Source organism: Zosterops lateralis (genome assembly GCF_965231275.1).
Source record: "Zosterops lateralis genome assembly, chromosome: 1".
NCBI lineage: Eukaryota > Metazoa > Chordata > Aves > Passeriformes > Zosteropidae > Zosterops > Zosterops lateralis.
In genome coordinates, this window is record NC_139762.1 from 17,487,762 (window position 1) to 17,511,118 (window position 23,357).

Here is a 23,357-nt window from a genome sequence, read left to right on the forward strand (position 1 = left end):
GCCGGCGGCCGAGGAGGCCCCGCGGCTCCGCTCCGGGAAATGTCCGCCCAGCGGCCGCGCCGACCGGGCCGAGCCGCCCCGGAAGCGGCGGGAGCCCCAAGAGCTTCCGGGCCGCCGCCGCCGCCCCGCGCAGCCGCCGGCCCGAGGCGAGGGCGGAAGAGCGGGGCGGGCGCGGCCAGGGCCGGGGGGGCGCGGGCAGAGGGGCGGGCAGGGCCCCGCGGGGGAGCCGCTCCCACCCGGGGGCCGTGCAGCTGCCAGAGGCACCTGCCCCTGCTCGATGTCATCGCCCCGGGTGCTGCCCGGAACGCGGGCTCGTTAACCGGCGCGCAGCGCCAATTCACACACCCAGGAAAGGTATTTCTGATTTTTATTCTAGTTTGCACAAAGCAGGGACATAGGGGGTGACCCACGAAAGGCTGGCTTACCGATCATAAAACTTAACACTATACATTTTAACAACGACATTAACATTCATTGGTTACCAATTACATAAGTCTTTTGTTAATTAGTCTTCAACCCCGTATTTGCTAGCTGTATATCTCACTTCTCATTAATCTGTCTGTAGATGCAGTTCTTCCTTCCATTTCTGTCTGGGGTCCGTTTTGGGTAGGTGGTCAGTGAGCTGGTGGTCAGGGTCTCCCACTGCCAGAATTACCTTTCCCCAGTTACTGTTCTGTCCCAATTTCATTCCTGTTGGGTCCTGTCCAGATAGCCCATTTATCTTGGGATTGTCTTTGCTTGTCCTTACAACAAAAGATTAGCCAAGTGTGTGGTGTTTCTAAAGCAATAGAGGATAGGGAGGTGATTTGAGACAGCCAGCACAGCTTCACTAAGGGAAAATCCTCTCCAACCAACCTAGTGGCCTTCTATGATGGAGTACCTGTATCAGTGGATAAGGGAAGGGCTACACGTGTTATTTCTCTGGACTTACATAAAGCCAATTTTTGGGGGGTTTATTAACATTTTCTTGCTTTCACCTGATCACTGCTCTTCACTGAAAGTGCTATCCCACACCAACCTACATTGCTCTGGATGAGCACAGCCCCACTGCTGCCTCCCCCTGCCTTTGTGTACATTGCTTTTGTTTTCCACTAGCACTCTCATGATCAAAGTCATGTAGCTCAGCTTGCTGATTGGCAGAAACCTCACCTGACAACAGCAAAAAACCCTAAAAGGTTATGAACATTTACCTGGATCCATTCCACAAAGCAGTTTTCCACCTAGCTGTATAACAGCTCATGCTGCCTCGAGGGCAGGGAGAGCGGTTACCCTCTCTCTGGTGAGCTCAGGCCGTAGTGGAATACTCGCTCCTGATGCACTATCATTGCTGGCACGATCTGATGTCTGCCCAGGGTACCAGCACAAGAAGCAACCCCCCTCTTCTCTCAGCTGGATTCTTCCATTTGGCATTGCAGCCGGTAAGACACACCCAAACTAAGGTTGCAGAGTTAAATGACAAACACAGACAATGATAAATTGTATTTAATACCATTACAAAAAGCTAATTTGAAACATGTTTTCTGCATTTGATCATTACATTGTACATATCATCCGTGTGGTAGCAGCTCTCCTTCACAAGACACAAGCAAGGCTCTCTGATTATGGTGAGATTGTAAGTGATGTATTTGGAGCAAAACAAGGGCCTATTAATTTATCTGCTGTGTGAAAGGAGAGCCACTGTTGTGCACTGGGCTCTGCAGGGATGGCTCTTTGCTGATGCACAGACTGCAACAGACCAATTATAATCAGTGTGAACGAAACATGAACAGCAAGGTACACGTGAAACCAACATAAAGGCAAGGGTTAAAAAAGGGACCTAGAACACAGCTGAGAGCAGTAAAACCGGTAAACACTCAGGGCCATGCAGTGTAAACAGCAGAAGGCCTGTGCTCTGGGAACAGGAGGATGGCAGCTAGGTCAGAGTACACAGTAAATGCCATCCCTGCCCCTGCTGTCACACGAGAGAGGCAGAATGCAGCCATGGAGATAAACCAAAATAGAAAACAAATTGTGGAACAACCCTGCCTAAGATAAATAGCAGATGAAGCAATTAGAAATTGGTGGGAAGCGACTCATTACATTAATCTAGCTCCTGATCAGTACAGGCCCGCCCAGGGCGCGGTTTGCCACCACTAGCCCAGGGAATGCCAAGAGACAGTGAGTGAGGAACAGCAGTAGTGAGAACTGGCATGTTCTCTGGCACATGAGCCCTCCTGGCTGCACCATTTGGACACAGGTTTTGGAGCTACCAAGTATGCAAGTGTGAGAAAATTGTAGAAAAATAGAATATCCTTGAGTCGGAAGGGACACACCAGGACCATCGAGTCCAACTCCTGTCCCTGCAAAGGACACAACAATCACACCATGTGCCCCAGAGTGTTGTTCAAATGTGTCTTGACCTTAGGTGGGAGTAAAACATGAGAAAATTATGTGGGCCCAAAGTCGTTGTTTCTGTCTTAACAAACATCTTCCAGTTCCTTGATGTCTCACACCAAGCTCTGCTGAGTTCCTACACCTTCAAGCCTCCCATGGGAATGGGCTGTAACTGCTCATAGCAAGCTACACCCCCGAGCCAAGCAGGAGCGCCGAGATGCGCACCGAGCACCGACCGGGCAGCTCGGAGGTGCGGGGGTTTGCCACGGGCCCGCTCTGAGGGCGGCGCCGGGCGGGAGCGGCCACCACCATTGCCCTGCCCGCCATGCCACGGCCGCACCTCCCGGCCCCGCGCGTCTCTCGCGAGAGCTCGGCTGCCGTTGGTGCGGGCGGGGCGGGGCGGGGCCGCTTTGAATCGCGGCGGGCCCGGGGCCGGGCGCGCCATGGCACCCGAGCGGCCCGGGGGGGAGCGGGGCGATGCTGCCGGCCCCAGCGCTGCCACAGCTGCCGGCCCCACGCGGGTCGAGGTCCCCCGGCCCCCCTCCATCGAGGAGTTCACCATCGTGAAGCCCATCAGCCGCGGCGCCTTCGGGAAGGTGTACCTGGGCCGCAAGGCGGGCCGGCTCTATGCCGTGAAGGTGAGGCGCCCGAGGGGACGGGCAGGCGTGGCCCCGGTGTGAGCCCCCGGCCCTCGGGGAGTGGCCCTGCTCCGCACACCCGGTGCCCGGGGACGCGCTCTCGCCTCTCTCAGGTCTCGGTGGGGTTGGTCAGGGGGCCTCTGATAACGACAGCTGCTTTTATAAGTGCTTTAAATAAGGGAAATAACGACAAAAACCTTGCCAAGCGCCAGAGCGCTGTTGGCTTGTCGCATGTAAACAGTTGCTGGAACTGAGCCCTCTCAGCTCTTGCGCCCCCGGGGGGGATAAAGCACCGCCTGTGAGAGACAAGACGAGAATAAATTATAAAAAACGTTCTTGCTGAGTAAGTATTTAAAAAAAACACAACGAAAACCTGTTGCGTTTTTATTGTTGCTGCACAGAGGACTAAAATCTAGGCTTGTCGTTAGTAAGAACTTTACCAATTATTTGTGCAAGCTTGTCTTAGTGATTAAAAGGATTATAGCAAACTACAAAGTACACAAAGAGTAGGAAACATAAAAACAGTCATACAAGATAGGCGTTGCTCTGTAGAACTATATGTCTCTTCATGGTTTTATTATGAGCATTCTGAGGTTAAATCATTTGTGTGCTCTATTTTGTTTTTCAGGTGGTGAAAAAAGCAGACATGATCAACAAAAATATGGTTCACCAGGTGCAGGCAGAGAGGGATGCATTGGCTCTCAGTAAAAGTCCTTTCATTGTGCACTTATACTACTCACTTCAGTCAGCAAACAACGTCTATTTAGTGAGTAAAAAATGGCTATGGTGTTTTATGGTAGTCTTGGAAATTGAGTGTAAACTGTAGTGATATCTCAAAACATTTTTGTAATGGTATTCCTTAGTCACTTTCACATCTTTCTCAGAGTGGTTGAACAAGTAAAATATTTCTCTTCTTCTGGTGTCTTGGGGCTCTTTGCACCCATGTTCCTCTCTGTTACAGGAGAAGCTTTTCTAATAGCTACTCTGTCTTAGAAATATGTAGAAATCTTAGGGAAAACATGAAATCATTCTAGTCAGGCAGAAGCCAAGACTGGAAGACACTTTATGGCTTACTTAAAGGAAATCTATTTTACTTATTGCCGGTGCTCAAATTTTGTTATTGTTGTTGGCCTGCATGACAAGATAATAACCGAATGGCAAAACTGAATGGTGGTCCACAGAGAGCACTGTGGAGCACAGCAGGGCTGGTGTATGGGTTTATATACTGCCTCCACATAAGGATTCAGACTGTCTGCAAAGGGTCTGGCACGATTTGTGTGGATGGCTGGGAACAGCCAGACAGGGAACAGCTTGATGAAATTCTGAGACAAGATTGCTATGCACTCCTACAATGCATTTTGAGTGCAAACAAAAGCTTTTTCTGGAATCTCTGAACTACTCCATGGAGTAGAGAACTTCAGGGTGAAGGATTTGTAAAGGAGATGCTAGAATCATGTCTGAGTATATGTGTGTGTATATATGTATGTATATACATGTGTGCGTGTAAGAACGTTGTCTGTTGGAATGTAAGTACTGGTGAGATTCCTGACCAGCCCTATAAATGCATTCTTGACATCAAAGAGTGAGTTTAGAAGCCCTACTGACTTCTATGTTATTTTGAATATGACATGGGCCATCATAATGCATGTCTGCATGATGATTTATTGGGTGTGTGTATTTTTTTTTGCACTCCTTTTCATGTGTCTTAAATGTACAGTAACTGTCACTGTTTGCGTTTTTAACAATTTGTACTTATTCCTCAAAGCTCAGGTCTGATTCTGATATTGTGTAAAAATGATTGCAAGATAAGGTATTGAGATACTTTGATTTGTATAGAATACGTGGTCTTTGGCTTCAGGCCTTGAGTTTCACAGGAATGCTTTGCACTTAATTTTCTGTCCTATGGAAATATATAATATTATGCTAAATACAGATTAATACATGAATATAAATATAGGTTAAAATATATCATATCCCATATAGAAATATATAATATGTATAATGTAGAAAAAATTCTGTGGTTAACTCTCAAAAGCTGTAGTCAACTTTTTACTTAGCTTCTAAAAGTAATCTAGGCAAATAAAATAAATGAGTAGTGTAGAGAAAGAAAATGTTTCATGTCGGCTGTTACATGAAACTTTAATTATTTTATGCAAGTGAAAATTATTGTGTGGGAAATGAGGTTTGCACAAAGATACTTCTATCTGCTTCTGCTCCTTGAAGTCATATTTTTCTAGGGGTGAAAGTTATTTTGTATTTTACTTGCAATTTTGAAATGTGTTTTAAATAAAAAATATAAAATGCTTGAATGACAGGTGATGGAGTACCTTATTGGTGGAGATGTCAAATCTCTTCTCCATATTTATGGATATTTTGATGAAGAAATGGCTGTTAAGTATATTTCTGAAGCAGCATTGGCTCTTGACTATCTTCATAGGCATGGAATAATCCACAGGTGATTTTTTTTTTCTTACAAATAAGTATTTGGTAGTTTGGTTTTTTTATTTTTTTCACTCTTAACACATAACCATCACCGTTTCATTGTGGCAGCTGCCACAGGCCCCTCATTTGCTAGAGCTCCTGGAGGCTCTTTTTGCATGTGTGCCCTGCAGCAATGTTGTGAAATGCTGGCTAAAATCCAGTCTGTCCTTGTGCTGAGCACACAAACCCACACTGCTTTCCCCTGCCAGCTCTTTCCTGCTCTAGTGCTGTATTAGCAGCTGGGATGGTTCAGGAACCCTCTGGGCACTGCACATGGGCCTGTGGGACAAAGGGACACCGACTACCCTGATGCTGCCCCGTAGTGAGACTTCTTTTTGCATTCAGCGCTGCTACAAAGAGCACACATGGCAGCTCCTTCTGGGGGCTTCCTTGTCACCTGTAGGAGCTGCACTTCAGTGAGTGTCATGATGGTGCCACTTGTGAAGGATGCTCACTGAGCCTGCTGAAGCACAAAATATGCAACTCTTGACATGCATGCTGATTTTTACAAAGCTTGAGATATTTGTGCCATATTTAATGCTAAAATATATTTAATTATTTTGGTGTGTTCTTCAAACTGGAATCTTCTGCTAAGATGGCTAAGAGATGTTACTGTTAAACACCAATGTTTTGTGTTGAACGTTTCTGGTCAGTTAACTTTCTTTGTGTGGCTAAGTGCTCTTTTTGCTGACTTCAGCTGTACTTGTATTTTCAGGGATTTGAAGCCAGACAATATGCTCATTTCTAATCAGGGACATATAAAGTTGACAGACTTTGGGCTTTCCAAAGTTACTCTGAACAGAGGTAAGAGTTCTTTCTATTGTATTAAAATGTATTTTTGCATCACTTTTCCATATTCTTGTATACTTCACATCCCTGTAAAGGGCACCTTTCAATTAAATAAGTTGCAGTAATACCTGATTTCTGATAGGTAAGTACTGATTAGCTATGTGCTAGTAAGGGGTCTGCTCTTTGCATTGCACTTCAGAAGGTAAAGTATTTATTCTTTGGGACAAGGGTGTATGAAATAAGATCTAGAGCCCTTTCTTGGGAGGGATATGGATTTGAAAGTTTTCTGAAGTCCACTAGGAGATTTCAATGGATGAATGAATATTTCTGGCTTGTTCCTTTTTCTTTTTCTGACTATTTCTGCCCTTCAGTTCATGTCTCTCAGTCCTGTATGAATTAATTTCCAATAAATTAACTGAGACATTCCAGATATTAATTTGAGGGATAAGAGGAGGTGCTAAGTCCGTAACAGAAGATTAGATCAACGCTTTGGCATGTGAATGTTCTTTTCAAGCAGAAAATACAGGTGAATAGTCATGACTGTCTGGCACAGGCTGCAGATCTTAAGGTGAATAGCCAGTTTCTGAATTGATTTGTACCTCCTTAGCCAGATCATCCAAACTTACGCTGCACAGCACCAGTTCAGGTTTTTTGAGGCAGCTGCTGGAGGGTACATCCTTTTTATATAATTAAAGGAATGTAGAAATTCAGAGTTGTCTGTGGAGTTTGATTCATGGTTTTAAGAATATGAAGGAAAATCCTAGGTATTCTGTATTTTTTATGATGTACTGCTTTAACTGATGTTCTAATGGGACAGGCTAGTTGAACATTATATGGAAGCTTTAAAGTTACTTACTGCTAGTGAGCAAAAAAAGATATCTAAGGTTGAATTTTCACCTATGAAAAATTCTTGTGTAGCTTTTTTGAGATTTCTTTTGGAGTGATGGCACGTTTGGAATCAAATTTAGTATCCTATTCCACAAGCCACAAGCTGGAACTGCTGCTTAAGAACCAAAGCTGATATCAAATTAGAAAATGCAGTGCTTTTAGCATAGTATATTGGAAAAGAAATTTGACTTCCACAACTTCTGTATGTATAAATGTATGGATGTATAAGAGGAAACACCTTGTGTGAAATAAGAATGTACTGGTAAGTTTTCAATTGGTCTTGGTGGCTTCATTTGTATATTTGTTGAGTATGTGACTAAAACTTTTCTTCCTATTCATGAAACTTAAGTAAATGTCTGCAACTTTGCCTTTTTTAATATCAAAATAAAAACCTGACCTATTTGATTTTGGTTTTTTTTTATTCTGTAGAGATAAATATGATCGATATCCTTACTACCCCATCCATGGCAAAGCCAAAACAGGACTACTCACGTACTCCAGGACAATTGTTGTCTCTTATCAGTTCTCTGGGCTTTGTAAGTAGTTTTCACTGTCTTTGAAGTACTTCGTCCTTTCAGTTTAACTATCTTAAATTCAATAGTTGGCATTATAAGGCTAGTCTTGCATCTCTTCTGCGTGCTGATAGAATGACTTAAGATATGTTTAGAGTACTTTGAAGTTCTGATGTGATTACCTTGGACTGTATTTTGAATTGGTAACTTTTTAATGGGCATGGCCAAGCTCCAATGCAAACATCATGAAGAATGGGTGAAGTTACACTCTCAATCCTGGATCGAGAATTCGTTCAGACTCCATTAACTTTTAACTGTGCTTCTTTCTGCTTGTTAGTATACTCCTCCTGTAGGAATGAAAGTGCCAGGGCACAAATCAAGTCAATCACCTGGCAGTCCACATGGAATGGTCTCTCCTGTACCCATGGCCCAAAAGGAAAATACCCCTCTTTCAACTAAATTATTCAAAACACGTGAGTATAGTGGGCCTTGCGCTGAGGAATACTCTGGCTATAAGGTTCTGGTCTTTTAATATGAGTAAAATATATATTGCACCCATTTCATAAAAGGCGTGATTCTACTGGTGTCTTGCTCTCCACCATTCCTCCAGTGCTTTACATCTGACATGTTTTTACCTACACTACTTATGTCATCTTCTAAAGTGGTTTTGTTTGATTGGGTTTTTTTAAATCATGACCCCTGAATTCAAAATCACCCTTTGATATTTTACAGAAATAGTGTCAGTTCTTGACATACTTTCACTTTAAAAATAGTTAAATATATGGTTTTAATTCAAATCGTCTTATCTTGCTGCTTTCTCATTTCTAACCTGAAATGAGAAAGTGACTATGTTGCTAATGTTTGTACTGCTTTTACATTCTTGGCAAGTTCCTAATTCAAAAAATGCGTGAATTGGCTGTGCAGGAAAGATGACAAGAGAAATTGTTGTTACACATAGCTTTCCTTAGCTTCCTTGGATGTGCAAGCTTAACATAGTGTGAAGTCAGTCAGTATGTGTTGCCTGTTTGTATCAACGTTTGAATCTTTTTTCTCTTAAGATCTGGATAATTCTCAATTAACACCTGTGATGCCAGCGAGGAGTTTAACTCCTTCTCTGCTTCAGTCAAGGAGCAGGTTTGGTACCTCCAGTGTCTGTAGGCAGTCTCACACACACCTGTCCAGCGTGGAGCCAGAAAACCGGAGCAGCCCCAGGTGCGGGAAAGATGTAGAGGTCAGGACTGTTTCATCTTCCCACTCTAAATTAAAATTAGTTTGTACTTGTGTATGCAGTGTTGCAAATGTCTTCTACTTACTTACTTGCCTCAGTTATTTCAAGTGTTGAGAAACTTTCCTGCAGTAGAGGGAGCAGGGGTTGTAATTTGTGTTGAGTAGGATTTTGGATCAATCTGATAAAACCTTTTTCTTCAAACAAATATTAGTCATGTGCGATATAACAGGAGAAGCAGATGCTATTGAGCCTGCAGTAAAGGAGTGAAAGAGAAGGCTTCACTGACCATCCCTGGTTTAGCCCTATCCTGCACAACGTGTGCACTGCTGGGAGCAGTGGCTCTTTGGAAGCTGACCTTATCCCTGTAGCTTTATTTGCTCAGCATTGCAGGCAAAAGAATTTCTTTAAAAGACAGAACTTGGGAAAACAATAAAATCCACTTCAGACTTCTACTAGCTGTTAAACTGAGGAGTTTAAGGCTTTTATTACTGAAGGTTTTTTTATAACTAACCTAACACCAGTAATTATAGCTGATAATATTTTATCCTATTTTAATGTGTTAATGAAATTCTGCACAGACACAAATCTAAAAGTAAATGCTGCTGTGCTATGTAGTTCCTTGCCATGATTCCTATTTAGGGCATACAGAACAACTTATATTTAAAACAATTTATTATTTTGTATTTATCTCTTTCTTAGGCCTTGGTTTTAGTATTGTGTTATCCAAACATCAGTAATATCAGATTTTCCTTTTGTCATCTCTGAAGTGTAATATACCACAGGGTACTTTCCTTTGAACGTTCTTGGAAACTGAAAACTTCTGAAGCTTAACTTCTTAAAATAAAATCACAAATACAGCTTCAATTGCTCTATTTTTTCATCCTTTGGCATTTGAAAATATGGCATTTTCTATTGTACCCTAGCAAGCTTATTTTATGGTTTTAAAAGAAGTCAAATTATCCTTAATTTGACTTTGATTTATTTTTTGTATTTTGAAGTATGATTTTTTCACTAGTAGTAGTTAGAATGAGTAATGCTTGCAAGTCTACATTTCATTATGGGGCTTGTAATAAAGTATTTCAGATTAAACATTTCTGTAATGCTGAAATCGTATTTTTCTTGATACTTAAAACTTAATGTGCTTTTTTGCAGCAAAGTGAAGATGAACCTTGTTCTACAACATGCAAAACCAGTAACAGTGGGTCAGCTCTGCTTTCAAATGTTATGTTGGCAAATAGCCAAGGTATAGAAGTGTTAAAGAAAGAAGAACTTGAGTCTGCCATTTCTCCCATTGCCAGCAATGATTCTGGCAGTAGGCAGAAGTTGGATATAACAGACACTCCTGTGAGCACTCTGGATGTGAAAGGTGTAGTAAGAAAATGTATTGCTGAAAATAAGATTTGGAAAGAAGAAGTCTTTGTGAATAAAAGAGACATGACTTATGAAACAGCAGAGGTTTGCAGACTACAACAGTCACTTTCAAGGCAGAATGAGTCTGTCAAAGAGGAAGAAATGTTTGAAAAGCCAGGTGTAAAAAGAAGCTTTGAATCAGTTGACACTAGTCCTTGTCAGGAATTTAACTATGTTAAAAAAAGCAATGCAGAATATAAACGTGGCTGTCAGATCTCAGAATTTCCAGAAAACAAAGGGACAGGTTTGACAACAGAAATTCAATCCTTAATGCTTTGTAATGATGGATGCCTATGTGACACCTGCAAAAGCAAGGAAGAAGTTACAGGTTTTACTAGTAACCAGGAAGCAATAGAAAGATCACTTACTCCAACTGTAGCTAAAAATCTTATGTGTGATCTGGATGCAGACTGTGGAAAGGATGATGAAAAGGAGTACATGAACTCAAGTTTTTTAGGCATTGATGATGAAAAACCTTTAGATGTCTTCGGTGCAGATTCTGACTTGCTTCCTGAAGTGTCTGTTACAGAAAGTCATCTAGAAAAGCAGCTTTTAGATTTGGACAGAAGTGTTAAAGACCTCTCCTTTGAGGAACCAAAACCTGAAGGTGTGCTAATAACATCACCAGAGCCCCAAGATGCCTCAAAGAATGTAGAGGAGGCACATACAGTCCAGGACTGCAAGCCATTACATCAAAAAAAGGATAATGACCAGAAACATGTGGAAGAAACTGACCTTGACACAGTATCCTCTCCTTCAGAAAAGATGATGGAAGCACTGAGTCTCTTAAAAAAAAATGCTGTTGTTTTTCGGAGTTACAATAGTCCAATCAATGTATCCAATATATCTGAGCCATGCAGCATGGCTTCCCTAGATATAATGGATCTTTCACCTGCTTGCAGTGGCTCTTACCCAACAGCTCTCACTCCATTACAGAAAGGACGACCATATCTGGCCTATCAGGTAGGTAAAGGAGGCGGATAGAAACTTTGTGCATACATTGGATGTTAGAGACCTGAAATGATTTCAGTGGTAAATTTAGGGAAAACTCAAGTACTTTGAGGTAGTCTGTCAAAATTACCTTTGCTGACAGTGTTTCACTTGGCTGCACTTGTGTGGCCAAAATTATAATTTCTGTAAGAATTTAGCAGTGGGTTTATGTTCACTGGTTTGCCTTTGGCTCAACATCCATTGACTGTCGATCTCTAAGAAACCTTTGCTGTTACAGTGAATTGATTAAAAAAAAAGCCTATGCTATTTTTGTCTCATTCTGCTCCTAGTACAGTGTTGTATTTTCTGTGAGCAGGTATAGGTTTCCTAATGTAATGGAAAGTCTCTGATGTTGTCATCCCACACCCTTCCCAAGACAGTCTGTGAATGCTGTTCAGCTGCTGCTAACTGTCATTGTACCTGCTACTTCCTTTTTTTATTAAATCCTGGTAAAAGTGATGGTGTAATGTATTCTGTCAAGTGCCAGTTACAAGCCTATTACAAAGATTGATGTAAGCAGTGATTGCTGCTGGATGTGATACTGGAGGAAGAACTTAGGGAAAAGTTTCTCAAGAGTTGGCATCTTTATGCTTCAAGACTGTTGTGAAAAAGCAATGGAAGCTTTTCAGGGAATGTTTTGTGACTAGTTCTTGACTTGAACTTGAGTATAAATTATTACATCCATAACTAAACCCGGAGATGGGAGTTTCTGAGCTGTTTTTGTTTGACATCTGAAATCCTTGTCCCATCTTTTCAGACCCCTCATCGAGGGGATGCTGGCACACCTTACAGGACTCCAAAGAGTGTCCGAAGAGGAGCTGCCCCTGTGGAAGGTGAACGCATCCTGGGCACCCCAGACTACCTGGCACCTGAGCTGCTTTTGATCCAGCCTCATGGTAAGACAGACCAGCCACCTGTCAGTAATTGAAAGGTGGCATTTTTACATTTCTAAATGTCTGGAGAACTGTAAAACCCTTCAAGCAATAAGATTTGGAATTCAAAAATAGCTAGTGCTAAGCTTTTGCCATCATGGATGGCTGTGTTTGCTTCAGCTGCTCCTTCCATTCATTTACTGCTTTCTCATAACCAGAGGTTTTGGTTGTCCATCACAGTCATGCTTGCTGCCAATCAGCATTGGAAGCTGCTTTGACACCCTGAAACTTCTATGTGGCTTAGGAGTAACCACTTGGTCATCCTGAGTACCTTAAAGATCCTTTGAGATGGAAAAGGGGGAATTTAGTGAAATTTTACAGTGAAAGGCTTAAGCCTCCAATTATTTTTGTTATTATTTAAATATATTTATTATTATTTCTGTATTTATTGATATTAAAGTGTTATGTGAAGCCAGAAAATTTTATGAAGTTGCCTTAAAATCAGTTACTGAGTTGAGTGAACTCATGAAACACTTCAGACCACTGACAGATTCTTCTATATAAGGGTGCAGTAATAGCTGTCAAAGTTTGGGATGTTGGTTTTTTGTTTGTTTGTTTTCAAAATACTATACTAAAATAGCACAACTCTGAAGGGTGTAAATTTGTTTGTCTCAGATTCTGAGATCCACCAAGATCAACAAAAAGTCTGAAATAGTTTTCTGCTAACTTGCAAGAAGCATTAACAAAAACTAAATGCAATGTATCTATCTCTGATACAGTTGTTGATGTATAATTGCATTTTATTTTCATCTCAAAAGTATACTACTATTTTGTAGAGCTGCAAGTTTTGGGAAAACTACATAAGAGAGAGACTTTAATTGAGAGGTAGTGATTACTATCCTGTGGAACAATAAAATTCTGCTAATGTAAATTAACTAAAACTCAATGAAGAGATTTAACAATTTAAAGGTAAAAACTGAAAATACTGAACATATGTAGTTGTTGTTCTGCACTTCCATTTAGGCTTCCTGGTTATCTGGCAGATGTTAAAACTGGATAATATTTTGGAAATGTAATCAGTGTTACTTAGACAATGTGAAACTTGATTACAAGGTGATTTCTCTGTGGTTACTGGATTGTCAAGACTTCAGTGAAACCTTGCAGAGTCTGGGGTTTGTGTTGGGAAATTACAAATCTCCCAGTACCTTCAGCAAAGCTGGGGTTTTTGGAACTCCAAATTTTCCCTCACTAAATATTTTGCAAGTTGAGCTGCTTGTAAATGTAGTTTTAATCCTAAATAAATCATGTTACAAAGCTATTTTATTTTTTTTTTCTAACTTAGATTTAACATTGCAAATTTTCTTTATTGTGGAATACTACCTTAGGAAAAAGTCTTTATTCCTATGCCTTCAGAGAATCATACTTCATATTCAATATTCGTATTTGTTATTGGTTTTTTGGCAATAATTGTAATATTTTTACTTCATTGTCTTTTCATATGCAGGGACTCTGATCTCTGGTGAGTTTTCTGTATTCTGTGCTGAACCGAAGTGCTCAGCATAACTGAACAGTCAAAGTATAACCAGATCACAGTTTCTGAGAATATTGTTTGGGTGAACAATGTTTCTATACAGAAAGGCATGTCCAATATGCCTCCACATAAAAAAAATGTGTGGTGCTCACAAAGTCAGGAAACATCATATCAGTAAAATTAAGCTATCAGAAATCACACATACCAGAATGTACTTCAGAAGGAAAGTCAGCATTCCTAAATTGTGTAACAGGAGGTAAAGCCAGAGAGACTTTTTCTCATTGCTGCCTTTCGCTTTATTGCAATCAATCTGATTTACTTTGCCTATGGGTGAAGAAGGTTCATGTGCTCAAGACCTGGTGTTACTGTTTCTTGCTTCAAATCACAGAATCATAGAATATCCCAAGTTGTAAGGGACCTAAAAAGGATCAAGTCCAACTCCTGTCCCTGCACAGAACAGCCCCAAGAGTCACCATGTCCCTGAGAGCATTGTCCAAACACTTCTTGAACCCTTGCCAGGCCTGGTGCTGTGGCCACTGCCCTGGGGAGCCTGTTCCAGTGTCCAGCCACCCTCTGGGTGAAAAAGCTTTCCTTAATATCCCACCTAAAACTCCCCAGCACAGCTTCATGCTGTCCTTGGGTCCTGTTTAGCAGGGATGTGGTAGGAGTTAATCAAATTTTAGTTAGACTTTGTGTGGGGAAAATTGTTACTGAAACCTGGTTATTACATTGTTCAGGTTGTGATCTTATTAGACTTTGACTGGAGCTGGGAGTATTTTACTGAACATCCAGGTGCTCTAACAACAGTGGATGTGAACTCACTGCTTTGATGTGCTTAGCTTGGTGGGGCACTCTTACTGCTGTTAGGAGTTGCTAAAATTGTGTTAGATTACTGGTTAACTTTGATTTTCAGCGTTTCTAAACTTAACAGTAGTCTTTGTGAAATGGCTCAAAACACTTGTTTGCTTGGAGGTATCTTAGGTTTTTCTGTATGCCAAAAAAGCCAAGAACAATTAGATTTATTATCTTTCAAAGTTGGTTAGGTGTGGTGTGTTTTTGTCTTTTTTTAATGGTAATTTTGGCATCTATTCTTTTTATCATGAAGTGGGCATGGCTTGAAGATGCAGAAAGCTTAGAATGCATGCAGTGGTGTCTGGGATTGCTTTGCCTGCTGGTTTTGATGTAGATTAACAGAAGAGATTGGCAAAAAGACATTTCCTGTAATGTGGAAAACCAGAACTATTTCATAACAAAGCAGAGAGAGCTGATAACTACACATTGCCCCAGTCAATTCAGTGTAATGGAAGGTAATGCCAGCTTCATGTGTGCTGGCTCATTTCTGCAAGCTGTCTTCATGATGTTCACCATCATTTAGAGAAACAAAAATTAAGTTCAGTAGTCTGAAGTTTTGGAGACTTTTTAAAGAACTGAAAGAAGGGCACAGGCAGCAACGTGGAGCACTCATCTGGGCTCTAGTCATGTGGCATCTATTTCTTATCACAAAATAATCTCTTGGAGAAGTCAGCTCCTGGGTTCTCTGTCATGGGAGTTGATAATTAGATTGTTACTAAGAGCCCCCTTGGTTTTATCAGTAAACCCCAGTGTTACCTATAAAGAATTAAGAAGCAGTGGCCTTAAAAAATCTTTTACTATATTTTAAATCTGCATGATTATTAAATACAACTTGTATCTTCATCATTTTCAAGAAACTTGCAGGATCTAAACACTCTTCAGTTTCTGCTAATCTTTAAGTCTTTGCAAGTATAATCTGTGTAAGTGTAATGATGTAAATTTATTTTACCAGGTTCTGCTGTAGACTGGTGGGCCCTTGGAGTTTGTCTGTTTGAGTTTCTAACTGGAATTCCACCTTTTAACGATGAAACACCAACACAGGTCTTCCAAAATATTTTGAAAAGAGGTAATCTGTTTCAGTTAATCAGGGAAAGTATGTATTTCCAATATTTGTTTAACAGTTTGAGTTACCAACTCAATTGCATCTTTGTCTGTAGATATTCCCTGGCCTGAGGGTGAAGAAAAGCTGTCTGATAATGCCCAGAATGCAATAGATACTCTTCTAACAATTGACACTACTAAGAGGGCTGGACTGAAGGGTTAGTATTAAAATTGTTCTTTGCAATTAATTGCAAATTTTTAAGTGGTGATCTCCTCCTCCTCCTGAAACTTAGACTAATAAACTTCTATGCCTCACTAGGTTCCATGTATAATACCACAGCACTTAACAAGTTGTGGTATTTTCTGTTTTCTTGTGGGGATTTTCCTTTCTGAACAAGGTAATTCTGGGGCAGGGTTGTTTTGTTGGGTTTTAATTTTTTTAATTGAACTTGTTTTGCTTTACTGCTGTTTTGCTATGTGTTTTTAGTGTTTGACATCTGATATACCAAACTTCTCTCTTAGCTAGTGGGTATTTGCAATTTTTAACTTAAATGCCATTGGGAACTTTGATTAAAAGATGATAGTTTGGGATCTCCTACAACAAACAGTTTATTTAGACAGAGCAGTTTTTTCTTAGGAACAGCTTGTCTTTGCTGAATGCATAGGAGAATACAAAGTTTGATAATATCTGCTGTTACAAAGTCTACTCTTTTTTTCTTTCCCTTATAGAAAGGCGTAAACATTTGCTATTATTGTTAACAGTGACTATGTTTTATTAAAAAAAAGTTGGTAATGGAAAGAAATTTAGAGTGAGGTATTTCAGAAATAGAGAAAGAAATAATGAGAACTGCTCAAGAAATCACTAGAGAAGGAAATTACTATGGAAAGGCTTACACAAAGACTAAATGCTAGAAGCTGAAATCAAGCCAAATTGAAATAGAGAAGGCACAAGATTATGAATGAAGATTATTATGTCAACAGAAAATCCTGTGGCTTTGATATTTCCCAAGATGCAATTTGAAGGTGTTTTAGTTAAACACAAATTATTGTCTTTATTTTGGGATTTTAGAGTGAAATCTAATTGCCTGTCAAAATGACAGGCAGTTAAAATAGATGACATAATGGTTTCTTCCTAGGTGAGCTTCTTCAAAATTCATTTTTTGTCAAGACTGGAAACTGTATCTGGCCTCATTGTCCAGTTTATAGTTCAGTGAAGTGAAGTTGGAGGAGTAGTTTTCAGGACAACCATTAAGTTTTTCTTGTTGTATCTAAGTTTCCATCACTGTCATCTTCTCTCCCCTCTCCAAAATTTGTGCTCTCCCTTTTATTGCTATATCATAAAGCTTTTTGTACTGGGAAATCCCAGTTATGTTGTTGTGCTGTGCTTCTCTAAATTCAATCTTTTTGGGTAAGAGCAGCTTTAAAGCTGCTTTTGGCTCAGTGGAGCTGTGTGAAACAGGTTCCCTGGATGGGGGGGTGGCAGTTACTTGTCCTGCCAAGAGTTTGATCCTAATGAAGTTGGGGATAATCAAAGCCCAGTTGCAATTTGCACTTTTATGAACTTCCAAAATGGAATATAGAGCAAATCTACTGGCAGTTATAGATGAGGGAACAAAGTGACTATGGGGCTTGGACATAAGGAAGTTTATAATGCTCATGTGAACTTCTGTTTCAGAACTGAAGCATCACCCTCTCTTTCACGGGGTGGACTGGGATAATCTCCAGAATCAAACTATGCCATTTATACCTCAGCCAGACGATGAGACTGACACTTCTTACTTTGAAGCTAGAAACAATGCTCAGCACCTGACTGTGTCTGGATTTAGCTTATAGCATCAAGATAAGTGAACATTCTCCATGGTTTTGCACACTTACAGGTTGTCTTGTAACCCTAGTTTGGCCTTGACTAAGTTTCCTTGCTGAATTTAGTGTGTTTCAAGTTACCAGCCTATTTTTATTATAGCCTCCTTTATTCTAAAGTGAAACTACTGTATGAAACTGGTATCAAGTGCCTTTGTGCTACTTTTTATGTCACTGCACCTTACTAAGAGGCCAGAGCATTGTATTTCTTGGAGCTAATAACTCTTGGCAATAATGGGGCTTTTTAATAGCAATGAATTATTCCAGTAGGAAGTGTGGCATTATTTCCCAGCTAAACAAAATAGGGAAAGGATATAAAGGAATTGTATCTAATTAATAACTTACCTATTGGTGGCAAGCTGGTTTGGGAGCAGTCTTTTCTGACCAGTGTGAATATATATCCACTGTGCAAAACTATTCAAGGTGGAAAATTGAAATCTTAATACAGCATTGAAATGTCTTGTCTTCTGTTTGTCTTATTCTCAAAAGGAATGAGAAGATACAACAGTGTTCCAAGTTAGTTCAGGTAGAAGAGGCACAGGAGACTGGCAGGAGCTCCTCTGGTATTGTCCTGCCCCAGAGAAAATGGGGCAGGGAGAGGATACTTGGGGCAAGTCTGTTAAATGCTCTGCTCGAGTCATTGCCAAGTTGTAACCACTTGGGCTGTAGGAAGCTGGACTGAACATACATTTACTGGTTTTGTACAGAAAATGCCCAGTGTGTGTGTGTGTGCTCACTTGTGTCAGGTGATTGTTTTCTAGCAAGTAATATTCATACTGAAGCTGCCAAATATTAAGGACCATAATATATTGTAGGCTAATAGACGGTTCTGTAAATTCACAGCCAGAGCTTGGATTCTGACTAGAATATAAGATAGAAGTGTATATTCTGTATAAACTTGAATTAGGGGGATGTATATTTAAATTTATCTTTAAATGCAACACAAAACCTGTGTCTGCTAGGTTTATTTGTAGATAATCCTGTTTAAATTAATTTGTAGATAAATCTTGTTTAAATCTTCAGTATTTTTCTTGCATAGGTATCTCTAACTTAAAGAAGATCTTAATTTTTCCAGTTAATACATGCTCGATAATCATTTGTGCTAGATGGTGTTGCCAGCCAAGGGCCACGTGCCAGAAGCCAAGCATTTTGCCAGTGATTTTTGCCAAGTGCCTTTTGGTTTTATGAACTTATTTGTAGTGGTAGTAAGTTGTCCCTTCATTACCCTGCTTCCTGGAAGACAAGATTTCTTGATGGAATTCTAAACAAATAGTATCTGCCAGGCTTCCTGCCGTCCCCTCAGATTATTGGGAAAGGAATGGGAATGGTGAAGAAAAAGGAAGTTTCCTAGAAAGACCTAAAGACAGCTGATTCTTAATAGCTCAAAATGACCAATCCCAGCTCTTGGTGTGACAACTCAAATTTGTGAAACAGAATCTTGGCAAGTTGCAAAACATAAAGTGAATCTCACTTCCTTTGCTAAGGACTGCAGTTTCAGAAAACTTCTAAGTTGTTCACTACAATTGTTACATGATGGAAAAGGTGCAAGCTAATTAATGCACTACTGAAGCAGTAGTCATAGACAGCATTCTCTGAAAGCGATGAGAAGTTCTTTAGTGATTTTCCTGTGTACAGTTACAATATACAAACTGGGGTAGGAGGGTACCTTAATCACTGGTATTTTATGCAATTTATTCTTCCATTTCTAGTAATCTAGTTTAAGAAAGCAAGTCTTAAAAGAATTAACTATGATTACATGTGAAAGAAATAATATAAACTGAACACCACAACAGCTCTTTATCTTCAGTGCTTTACAAATGGTTACACCTGTTCCCATTTGGCAGTATAATACATTCCCATCAAGGTGGAAGAAACTTGTTGCACTGGTATAATCTTTTCTAACCACTTGAAAGAGTTCTCTTAATCATATACAAAGGTCAAGTAAGCTTCTATAAAAACCTTATCCTAAAAGAAAATTGTGGTGTTTCTACCAGTTGATTAATGCAGTACAAAAATAGAGAATCTGTAGAACAGTAAATAGGCCAATTGACAAATCTGAATGTTTAATATGAAGCTATCACTACACTGCTGTCCAAAATTTAAATTTTGCACAATTAGCCCAGAAAATATTGCAGTACCCTGTTCTCTTCATTATCTTGCATTTATCCTCGTTAGAGCAAACATGGAGTTAAATGTCAGATGTTGATTGTTGAGATCTGTGGGTTGTTTGTGGGGTGTTTTGGTTGGTCGGGCTTTTATCTTTTGTAAAAAAGGTGAATCCCAGCTTTTTGGTTCAACGTGGAGTTCTTTGTCAACTAAATCCCATTGGTTTTGCCCCACTTGTTGCTTGACTTGGATACTACAGGTAAAAGTTTAAAAGGTGTAATGTAGTAGCTGGAAGAGATTTGGTGTTTCTTCTCATTAGTAAAGATCTACAAATAATTGTGTAGGCTGGCAAAAGCTTCCAATCCTTAGAAGCTGTGGAATATCACTTGGCAAGTACTCCAGCTGCTACATGGTGCTCCCTGAAGGCCTAAACTTTATTTATGTGCATAACCTACATATAAGCTTTGTAGCTTCCAAGTTATCTTGAGAGACAGTTTATTAACATTAAACAGACCATCTGAAAGCACAGTCCATCTGAAAACTACTGGAGAGATCAGTGGCACTTTGTTACACAAAAAGCAGCACTCTTGGACAGTTATGCCCAGCCTTATGTGCTGTGGGGCAGAGTCTGGGTGCCAAGGTGCTCAAGTGCTGCCAGGGGTTGTTGAGCTCAGAGGTTCCAGTTTCAGCATGATTGGGTTTTACCCATGGTTACTCTGGCAATAAAATGCATTCTGTTCCTCTCTTACTGCATTCTCCAAAAGTTCACTTTGCACTTACTCATGTTTAAAAAATTCACTTTACTTTTGTGTAAATATAAAAAATAAAATAGTGCAGTTGTGCTGCTGCTTCTGCATGTTGTTTTTCTTTAATTGTGATACTTCTTCCCCTGCCACAGCAGCAGAACAGAAGACACAGAACCCTGAGGACAGAACAGCTGCACCATGCACACACTTAGACCTGGCTCTGCTTCTGTGCTTTCAGCTGAGCAGCTCTGACAGGGTGGAATGTTTAATCTGGTTTAATACAGAGCAAGCTTCTGCCTTTCAGGTGAAGCTTGATTTGCTGCAGGAAACCAGCTTGATGTTTGCTTCACAAGTGCAGTTTGGGGTTGGGTCTGGCCCTTTCCAGTGCTGTGCAGAACTGATTTGGCTCCCAGCCCTCCTGATGAGAGCACAGGCTGAAGCTACATATCCTAAGTCAGAGCTCCAGCCATCTGCTTATGCTACTGCCTCCATGTCAAAGCTGTCTCTCTTTGTACCGGGGCAAAAGATAAAAAATCAAAACCACCAGTTTTCCTTACTTTTAAGCTGAAATACCTGCCAACTAGGAACCTGTTCAGGTTATCCTATAATACTATGAGACAGGCCCAGTTCTGAGTCACAAGTAAATTGTTACTCAAGTGATGTTCTGTATTACAACTTTCAGGTTGTGACTGATTCTTCATGATAAAGCCAGCAGGCTCTTGTGTACAGTCACAGCATCTGATGTACAGCTTTTAGTAATTATTAAGTTCAAGATAAAATACAAAATATTAAGGGATTGATTTATTGAAATATGAATAAATAACAAGGATAGTACAAGCCTACATTTATTTCAGGGGGAGGTTAACAATTAAGTACCATTGGGAATGTTTGTCCCGCCTCTAAGAGCTCGACCCCTCCAGGTGACATGGTTCTGAGCTGTGGGAGGCACTCCAGGGTGGTTTGTCCTGGCAGAAGACATGCTCCCTCAGGAGGCTGGGTTTTCATGTGACCTTCAAGCTTGAGTGTCCTTTCCTGTATGATTTCTATCCCTTATGATAAGAAATCAATCGCTTCAGGGATTTTAAGCTCAGGCACAATGGCTTCAGGTCCCAGCAGAACTTCCCTTCCAGGATAAGCTTTGTTCAAACCTGAGTTTTCAGTACATCTCATGCCAAAACTCATCTCTGGCACATGAAACCATCTGCATGTTACAGCAGTCGTCAAAGAGGTTACAGCCATTTTATTTTTTAATTCAGATTTACAGTAAGAAAATCAGAAGAGGGGAAAAGTAACTAAAAAAATCTGCACATAACTAAAAAACAAGATTAAAATTTCTCTGGTAAAACCAACATTAAATTCTGTGATTATATTTCTATACAGTGTAGCTTATATGAAAAATGTTTTCCAAATTATAAAAGATTTTCAGGAAGGACCAAAACAACTTTCCTTAAAAATTATTTGTAGGATGTAGTCCTGGTGGAAAATGAAAGCACATCAATAATGGTGAAATTTCTGAAGATTCAGAGCTTAAACATGGATTATGTTGTGATATAATTCTTTATAGCAAACTGTAAGTTTTCTGTCAAATCTAATTTTAGTGCATTTACATTTTCCAGAGATTTAGACAGCTTATATATGAATTTATTTTAAAATTAAGTGTAAAGCATTCTTTTGTCAAGCAAACTTCATGAGGTTGTACCTCTATCTGTATATGCGTTAATAAATATTCTGTGGGGAAAAGAAAAATATCAGCTCCAAAATTAGCTGAAAAGGTTTTTTTCTAAGAGGAAGTTGAAGGATAAGAGAGACATTCCAAAATTGATATGTTTCATGATGAGACCTGGGGAAAATCCACAATAGATTAAATCTTTAACTGCCAACAGAAAACTTACAGTGCACTGAGCTTTTTAAAAGCTTAGAGCTAGACTTACTGAGCTAGTTTTCATTTCATTTTAAAGCACGTTGTGCCTAAACTATGCATTTCAGTTAAAATAAGCTGTTGTCAACAAGAATACAGTTATGAAAGTTAAAAAGATAAGGTGCAGCCTCTTTACATGGATCCCTTATACCACATGCTGTTTCCAAACTTGTATTTGACAGTTCCCCTGTTATTAATGGCTCTAACTTTCAGGATATATACAAATTCTCAAATCTTCTTTACAATTTTACAGGATCAGTGAAGGATTCAACTTCATTTCTGACCAATTTATATGGAAATTGCCCCACACTAGTTTAGCAGCAAAAATAACAAGTTTAATTCCTCAGAGCTACACTGTATTTTTCCAACAGCTTACAATGTATTGAATTTATACTTTTTTACAGCTTTCACCTGGTAATATGTAATGCTGTGGAAAAACAGGCAGGGATCTTGAGATTGTAAAATTATTTCAATGTTAAAGTGACAGTTTTACATATTTTCACTTATTCTTTTACAGAGATGTTATTCTCCTCATCAACTGACATCAGCAAGGCCAGTAATTACTGAAGGCCCATCCACAAGCACATTCCAAAATAATTATTGTTCATATGGTTTTGAGGATGGAATTAATAAATTTATTTGTAACCTAGGAGCTGTGAATCATTCAAGTTTCAATAATATTAGTCCTTAAACATTTAGCTCAAAGGTAGTACAAAATATTACTGTAACATAAGGAAGATCATCCCAAATTCTGAGATTCTATGAGAATTCAGACTTCCTTTGTTTTCTAGGGCCATCTTCTCCTTGAAGTCCTTAGTCCTGAATTCTCAGTTCAGTTTTCTAGAAGAGGAAACAAATAAATTAGTTTAATGTACCTTCACATATGAGATGATTTTTCATTTGTCTAAACAAACAAATTAAGGTTACATGTGAAAGGTTCCCATTCCAATAAAACACTACAGGGCTTCAAGATACCTGAAAATTTGCCCTTTTACACCAAGAAGGAGAAAATTCACTAAGAATTTGGAGCTGCAAACTCAATTCTGCTGTCCCAAAATCCTGACTCTGTGTCAGTGGTATGTTGGCTCAGCAGAGCAACAGTTAAAAGCTGTTTTCCCCAAG

At 39.8% G+C, this 23,357-nt stretch overlaps 2 protein-coding genes across 6 annotated transcripts in view; one reads left to right on the forward strand and one right to left on the reverse strand.

Moving 5' to 3' along the window:
• The first annotated feature begins 2,888 nt into the window (after positions 1-2,888).
• Positions 2,889-20,426, forward strand: MASTL (microtubule associated serine/threonine kinase like). Of its 2 annotated transcripts, XM_083879213.1 has the most exons (12): positions 2,889-3,011; positions 3,640-3,777; positions 5,327-5,466; positions 6,208-6,296; positions 7,599-7,705; positions 8,019-8,154; positions 8,740-8,912; positions 10,062-11,282; positions 12,067-12,205; positions 15,517-15,630; positions 15,722-15,823; positions 17,281-20,426. In XM_083879213.1, exons 2-12 carry the CDS (start codon positions 3,658-3,660, stop codon positions 17,436-17,438), a joined length of 2,499 nt encoding a protein of 832 aa, XP_083735339.1. In that variant the 5' UTR covers positions 2,889-3,011; positions 3,640-3,657; the 3' UTR covers positions 17,439-20,426. The 2 variants fall into 2 exon arrangements, with proteins under 2 accessions (XP_083735339.1, XP_083735338.1); XM_083879212.1 differs by lacking the exons at positions 2,889-3,011; positions 5,327-5,466 and having other exon boundaries at positions 3,687-3,777.
• Positions 20,427-21,091: 665 nt separating this feature from the next.
• Positions 21,092-23,357, reverse strand: part of ACBD5 (acyl-CoA binding domain containing 5) — a gene marked incomplete at its 3' end in the record, with an annotated part of 30,166 nt that continues 27,900 nt past the window's right edge. For all 4 annotated transcript variants that reach the window (XM_083867908.1, XM_083867906.1, XM_083867911.1 and 1 more), the window contains one exon: positions 21,092-23,075. In XM_083867908.1, the coding sequence (XP_083724034.1) occupies positions 23,063-23,075 (13 nt within the window). The remainder of the gene's footprint in view (positions 23,076-23,357) is intronic.

Bases quoted from the DNA above. Each gene is read 5' to 3' on its own strand.
- MASTL (XM_083879213.1), top strand. From the start codon at position 3,658: ATGATCAACAAAAATATGGTTCACCAGGTGCAGGCAGAGAGGGATGCA. The intron at 3,778-5,326 runs GTGAGTAAAAAA...CTTGAATGACAG, and splicing joins CAGCAAACAACGTCTATTTA to GTGATGGAGTACCTTATTGG. The intron at 15,824-17,280 runs GTTAGTATTAAA...CTTCTGTTTCAG, and splicing joins TAAGAGGGCTGGACTGAAGG to AACTGAAGCATCACCCTCTC.